The 7,291-nt window shown below is 33.0% G+C and overlaps 3 protein-coding genes across 5 annotated transcripts in view; 1 reads left to right on the top strand and 2 right to left on the bottom strand.

The window, feature by feature from the left end:
• The window catches only part of pak2b (p21 protein (Cdc42/Rac)-activated kinase 2b), a 16,667-nt gene extending 15,937 nt beyond the window's left edge, over positions 1–730 (bottom strand). For both annotated transcript variants that reach the window (XM_016473273.1, XM_016473274.1), the window contains exon 1: positions 487–730. The gene's annotated coding sequence lies outside the window, so the exon portion shown is untranslated. The remainder of the gene's footprint in view (positions 1–486) is intronic.
• On the bottom strand, positions 413–4,635 carry LOC107678093 (uncharacterized). The gene is given in 8 exon segments (XM_074186969.1): positions 413–692; positions 3,553–3,697; positions 3,775–3,967; positions 4,038–4,074; positions 4,076–4,150; positions 4,225–4,268; positions 4,270–4,286; positions 4,372–4,635. Coding segments are annotated over 8 exon segments (1,038 nt in total). The 5' UTR covers positions 4,619–4,635.
• On the top strand, positions 4,478–6,628 carry cep19 (centrosomal protein 19). 2 transcript variants are annotated; one of them, XM_016473221.1, is made up of 2 exons: positions 4,478–4,920; positions 6,021–6,628. In XM_016473221.1, exons 1-2 carry the CDS (start codon positions 4,791–4,793, stop codon positions 6,359–6,361), a joined length of 471 nt encoding a protein of 156 aa, XP_016328707.1. In that variant the 5' UTR covers positions 4,478–4,790; the 3' UTR covers positions 6,362–6,628. The 2 variants fall into 2 exon arrangements, with proteins under 2 accessions (XP_016328707.1, XP_016328706.1); XM_016473220.1 differs by having other exon boundaries at positions 4,493–4,920; positions 6,003–6,628.
• Positions 6,629–7,291: the final 663 nt, after the last annotated feature.

Raw genomic sequence — 7,291 nt, 5'->3', positions numbered from 1 at the left:
CACACACTCACTCACACACACACTCACACACAGACACACACTCACACACAGACACACACAGACACAGACTCACACACTCTCACACACACACAGCTCACTCATCACTCACTCACAGACACACACTCACTCACACACACACACACACACTCACTCTCACTCACCTCACTCTCACACACATACACTCACACATACACACACAGTCACTCACACACAGACACTCACTCACACACAGACACTCACTCACACACACACACTCACTCACACTCTCACGCACACTCTCACACACTCACAGACACACACACAGAGACACTCACACACACACAGAGAGAGAAACCCGACCCAGAGCTGAAAGCTGCCTGCAGACACGAGCCCTACATACACAGCGCTGCACAGAGGCACCCGAGGCTGCTGTCTAGGTAGCGGTAGGCAGCACACTAGGTTTCGGGACGCGGCCGGAGGAGAATCTCGGGTTTTGTCGCGGCTCACCTGCGAAGCGGAGCTCAAACTTCAGTCTGACGCGCTCCAGCGGGCCGCGGAGGAGCTGCTCTGTCCGGGAAGAGCCTGAGGCGACGCCGAAGCCCCGTCGGAAGGTTTCTGCGCCGTGATCTGCAGCGTATCGCTTGATTTTGGGTAGTTTTTTGTGCTGGTTTGGGGAAGGGGAGGCGCCCAGCAGCGTCTCTTTCTGCCCTCGCCTGCAGCAAACATCCAGCGACTGTTTCCGGTGCGACAAAATAAAAGTCCGGCGATCGAATTCAATTCCAGAATTACTTTTAACGGGAATTATTGATTTATTTATTGCAATTAACATGTATATATTATTTATATTTTTGAATATTATAATTATTAATATTGCGTAATTCATATATTGCTAATAGCATATATATACATATATATATATATATATAACTTTTAATCTGTATGTATTATATAAACATTAATGCGTTAATATTAAGGATTATACTTTTTTTAAAGGATTTATATTATTTAAATATTTGATACTTTGGAATTGTATACACACACATTCAATTATGATTATATATATCAATATTTTAATCTTAATAAAATATATATGTCTCAAAATATTGATGACGTAATAACAGACATAAAAGAATCTCTCGAAAAAGAATATATATTATTTTCACAATTATTTTTATAAAAATAATAGTAATAATATGAGATAAAATAAATTGTATATAATTTTAAATAGTTTACTTTATATTATACATCTTATATAAAACCTTTATGCATAAAAAATGACGATTATGTGTTTTTAAAACATTTAATTATTTAATATTTCAAAATTGCATTATATATATAGAAAAATAATGTCAGAATAACTGTCCTTAGATTAATAATAATTTATTATTACTATTAATAATAATAATAAAATAAGTAATTATATTTAGCATTAAAATATTAAGGTGATTTTTAGGATGGCCATAACCATATCATGAAAATAGTGTCAGAATAAATGAATAATAATTATCATAAAATTAACAATAAATCTATTACTTAAATAATTAAACAGTATTAAATCAGCATTAATGGGAACTTTTTAATTCATTATATTTATATTTTTTATGACAATTATACATTTTTAATTTAAATATTAATATATATTTCAAAATTGCATTTTATATATATATATATATATAAAATAGAAATAATCTTAATGCTAATAATTATACATTTATTTAAAATATTTTTTATATTTTATTTTATTTTACATATTTCATTTTAAACATTGATGTAATAACAGACAGACGCAAAATATATATTTTTAAACAAAGTAAAATCCAGCTTTATTTACAATCAGAGTAACACAGTAACACTCTGACAGCATCATATTCATGCATGCACATTTCTCTAAAGCAGTGGTCTAGCTCTAGCTCTAGCTCTAGCTTCTTCTGTCCACTGACACTGTGTGAGGGATCTGAGCCTGTGGTCAGATGTTTGGGAGCAGGTAAACACAGCTCAGTACAGCGGTCAGTACAGTCCCCGCACACACTGTGAGGATCAGCGACTCACTCCTGCGTCACCCTGAACCACACGCAGCAGCAAAAACACTGCATTTACTCCATGTTATTATAATATCAAACTATACTTAAATATTTGTTATTGTTACATTATAAAATGTTTAATGAAAAATAATGTTATTATAAATATACAATTTATTAAAACATGCATGACGTTTGCTATAATAAATATTAGTATTATTATAAATATAAATTTTTTTAAAGTATGCATGAACTTCGTTATATATAAATATTAACAATAATAAAAAAATCTAAAAAATTGTATATTATATAAAATTATATTTCTATTATAAGTAATGCTATTATAAATATACAATTACATAAAAATATTATTATGTATCATATGGTATTTTATTATTAATAATAATATTGTTATATGCTACTATCATAAATATATGTGTTATAATTATATTATACTATATTATACAAAATTAATTATTATAAATGATATCATGAATATACAATTTATTAAAACATGCATGAAGTTTGCTATAATAAATATTAGTATTATTATAAATATACATTTTTTAAAAGTATGCATGAACTTCGTTATATATAAATATTAATCATAATAAAAAAATCTAAATATTTTTTATATATTGCATAAAATAATATTTCTATTATAAATAATGCTATTATAAATATAAAATTATATAAACATATTATTATTATGTATCATATGGTATTTTATTATTAATAATAATATTGTTATATGTTACTATCATAAATATGTGTTATAATTATATTATACTATATTATACAAAATCAATTATTATAAATATCATGATGAATATATATTTTATTAAAGCATGCATGAACACTGCTATGATATATTATATATTATATTAAATATTAATAATAATAAAATCAAAATATGTATTGTTATATATTATAAAACAATATCTTATTATAATAAGTATGCGTGTGTGTGTGTGTGTGTTACAGTCAATTTTGTGCATATTATATATTATTATAAATAATTACAAATATATTACTTACAAATATGCATGAACTTTGCTATAATATTGTATAGGCCTATTACTATTATAAATCAAATTATATACTATTATTTACTATTCTTATATAATATGCAATTATAAATAATAACACTACATATCATTTACATTAAAGTATGCATGAACATTGCTATAATACATATTTATTCATATTAATATTACATTAGCCTATATTAAAGTATGTATTATTATTATATTGTACATTACATAGAAACTATTATCATTATAAGTAATAATACTACATATTATATATTAATTACATTTAAATATGTACGTATGCAATGATATATTATTATTATTATATTAAACATATGTTTTCATAAATAACATTATAAAGATACAATTATATAAACACATTGCTATTATTATACAATACATAAAATATTACTCAAAATCATGTTATTATGACACGTATTGCATTATACTAAAATATTATTTATTAACAATACACATATTATATGCATACATGTAAATTTCGAAAAATTGACCTTTATGGCTGGTTTTGTGGTCCAGGGTCACAGCACTTTGGCTGGATAAGCATCACCACTAGATCCAGGATCTCCATCCATGAGCAGATGCTGTGGTTGCTGACGGTACAGGGAGCCTCGACCACTACACCACGTACCCCAGCACCCAGTGTGCGGCCTATGATTGAGAGAAGCACAGAAACACGCTGGGTTCAGCAGACAGACCAGGCTTGATTCACGTCTGCAGTGTCTCACACTGGTCTGATCTGAGGAGCACTCTGGGCGGCTCGATGTCTACTTTCACTGGTTTGCTGGAGTCTGAGGGTCTGTGATATCGGCCGTGAACGGGAACCACAGCCTCGTGCGTTCCTGCGAGAAAAACCAGCGCCGTGAACCCAGAGGACAGATACTCTGGAGCTTCCAGATCAACCTCTGAATCCAGGAGAACCTACAACACAATAAAGCAGTGCTCAGTTAATGCAGTGTTTACAAGCGGACACCTAATACGCTGACTAAACCCGTGTTGACCTCCGTGTTTCCAGCTGGTATTCGTCCACTGGGCAGCTTCTGGACCAGTAAAGCTTGGACATCGTGATCCGTGTTGCTCCACTGAACTCTGTATTGAAGATCTCTAGAAACCAAACACCGTATTTAACCATCAAGACGCGGTAAACATAAACAAACACATACAGAGCAAGAGGAGACCTGTGAAATCCTGCTTTGGAAATCTTCACAGACTTCAACCATTCCTAATGGACAACAATCTGCTGAATGGAGGGGGAAAAAATTAGGCTTTGTCGTTTATTTGATGCAAATTGATGATAAATCAAGCATGTCTAGCGTTGCAAATACCTTGTTTTGAATTCCCACGACGGATAAAACACAAAACAGTTGCTAATAAATAAACCCTAGCCATGCTGTAATCATCCCAGTTTCTGATTACGTCGCTCCGGTAGATGGCGCTGTGGAGCGTCGCGCGCGAAACTCCCTCAGCAGAAGCAGAACGGTTACAACAGCGATGGAAACCTCGGTCAGACGACCACAACTCTAACGCTTTCGTTTCACTCTCAGCAGCTGGTTTATTTACGAACGCGTGCATTGTGTTAAATGTGAGCCTGTGCCTTTAAGAAAACCGGAGCGAAACAAGCGAGTGATCAACATTCCGGTAGTCTAAGCGAAATATCTCACTGTTGCTATGGTTACAGTACTACATACATAGATAGATAGTCTTAAACTCTTTATGGACATTATTTCTGGAAGCGTGAGTGAAAATGTCCATAGTTGCGAAGCGCTGTGGAGTGACATTTATCCCCCCTTCCATCATCCTCATATATGAGAACACAAACACCAGCAAGATGAGGAAAAGAGTCATACCTGTGAGGAGCTTCTCTCAGTATTCAGGTGAGTGTCTGACAGCGATCATCACACCTCGTTTTCTAATGTAACGCATAAAGGAACCCTTAAATGCATATTAAATAGGCTACTGACTTAAAGGAGCCGTTGACCTAAAATGAAAAATTTGCTGAAAATGTCCTCACCTTCAGGTCATCCGAGATGTAGACGAGTTTGTTTCTTCATCAGATTTGGAGAAATGTAGCATACTATCAATGGATGTGAATGGGTGCCGTCAGAATGAGAGTCCAAACAGCTGATAACAACATCACAATAATCCACACACGACTCCAGTCCATCAGTTAATGTCAAGAGAATCCAAAACCTGTGTGTTTGTAAGGCACAAATCCATTATTGAAATGTTTTTAACTTCAAACCATCATTTCTGGTTAAAATATGTGACCCCGGACCACAAAACCAGTCATAAGGGTCAATTTTTCGAAATTCGAATGAAAGCTTTCATAAATACGCTTTCCACTGATGTATGGTTTGTTAGGATAGGACAATATTTGGCCGATATCTGAGGGTGCAAAAAAATCTAAATATTGAGAAAATCATCTTTAAAGTTGTCCAAATGAAGTTCTTAGCAATGCATATTACTTATCAAAAATTAAGTTTTGATATATTTATGGTAGGAATTTTTACAAAATATCTTCATGGAACATGATCTTTACTTAATATCCTAATGATTTTTGGCATAAAAGAAAAATCGATAATTTTGACCCATACAGTGTATTTTTGGCTATTGCTGCAAATATCCCCCAGCGACTTAAGACTAGTGCTCCAGGGTCACATATGAGTCCATAATAACACTTCCTCCAGTGTCCATCTCCTGTTGTCTCTCACATCGAAATCCAGCCACATATTTGTTTAGAGCTGTTTTGGCTTGGCTTTTGTCGTCTCCAGATGTTAACTGATGGACTGGAGTGTTGTGGGTTACTTATTGTGATGTTTTTATCAGCTGTTTGGACTCTCATTCTGACGGCACCCATTCACTTCCATTGGTGAGCAAGTGATGCAATGCTACATTTCTCCAAATCTGATGAAGAAACAAACTCAGCTGAATATAAAGTATTACACCCCGTTTCTAGACTGCAGTCGAGCAGCAGAGAGACTGAAGCATCACGCGCGTCACAGCGTGTATCTGGAGACGGTTTCTTTGGCTCAGCTGGAAAGGCTTCACCTCATACTGCGTGACCATCTGAAGGGTCTCAGTCTGGAGGAGAGTCTCGCCGCCCGACGGGTGTCCGACCCCAGCGACGAGGACCTGAATAAACTGAGCGATGACGAGCTGAACCGCAGGAAGGCCCAGATGGACCAGCTGTTCGAGCGCAACCGCAAACACAAGGAGGATGCGGACTTCGTGTATGATCTGGAGGTGGCGTTTCCAGAGGACAGCGTGCCAGAGACGTGCAGCTGGGATGAAGGGCAGTCCGATGAGGAGCTTTAGAGGCTCAGACGCACCCGAACGGATTTCAGACTGATCCAGAATGAAAACACACGGAGAACTGGTGCATTATGGGGCTTCTGTTGAAGTCTAATGTTGAACTATACATTTGCTGCTACATGTTGTTTTAAGGTCACGTCCTCTATGGTAAACATTATGTGATGGGGTTTTTTGGTCTCATCCATTTGATTCTTTTACATAAAGTAGCATTGATAATATTGAAAATACTTTAATATTTCATTAAATAAATATAAAAAATGGAGGACACTGAAACCCTAAGCTTCAACATTTTTTTAGAACCTTGTGTGATTTTTTTTTATATTATACATTTTTAGTCATACCAAAACATCAACAAAAGCTAAACATGCTAAAACACATTTAACATTGATAAAAAAAATTAATTAAATGCTAACAGAAATATATATATATATATAAATTGTAAAAAAAAAAAAAAACGTAAAATGTAAAAAAAAAACCTTAAATGAGTTTCTAATTTTTGTTTAGTTTAGGTTGAGGTACTAAAAGTCAAATAAAAATGTATACAAACTAAACAGACATACAGTATTTAACAATACAAACTTTAAAACGAAAATGAAAAGAGAAAATATAAAAATCTAATATTCTAAATTAATAATTAAACATTCAAAATACTAATGAGTATAAAGATAGATGACAACTAATTATAAAGACAGAAAAAAACGATTAAAACTTTAAAATAAAATGAAAATGGAAAATATATAAATGAAAACTCAATTCAAAATATCCATAAATACTCAGAAGACATATTTAAAAAAAAAAAAAAAGAAAAATGACAAAAACTTTAAATCTAAAACATAAAAATATTTAAAAAAAAACTGAAATCAAAATATTAACAAATAAGATTGTAAATATATATATATATATATATATATATATTTTTTTTTTTTTTTTTTT

Source organism: Sinocyclocheilus anshuiensis, unplaced genomic scaffold, assembly GCF_001515605.1.
Source record: "Sinocyclocheilus anshuiensis isolate Anshui unplaced genomic scaffold, SAMN03320099.WGS_v1.1 scaffold1406, whole genome shotgun sequence".
In the NCBI taxonomy this organism is placed as follows: domain Eukaryota; kingdom Metazoa; phylum Chordata; class Actinopteri; order Cypriniformes; family Cyprinidae; genus Sinocyclocheilus; species Sinocyclocheilus anshuiensis.
This window is presented reverse-complemented; position numbering and strand designations above follow the sequence as displayed.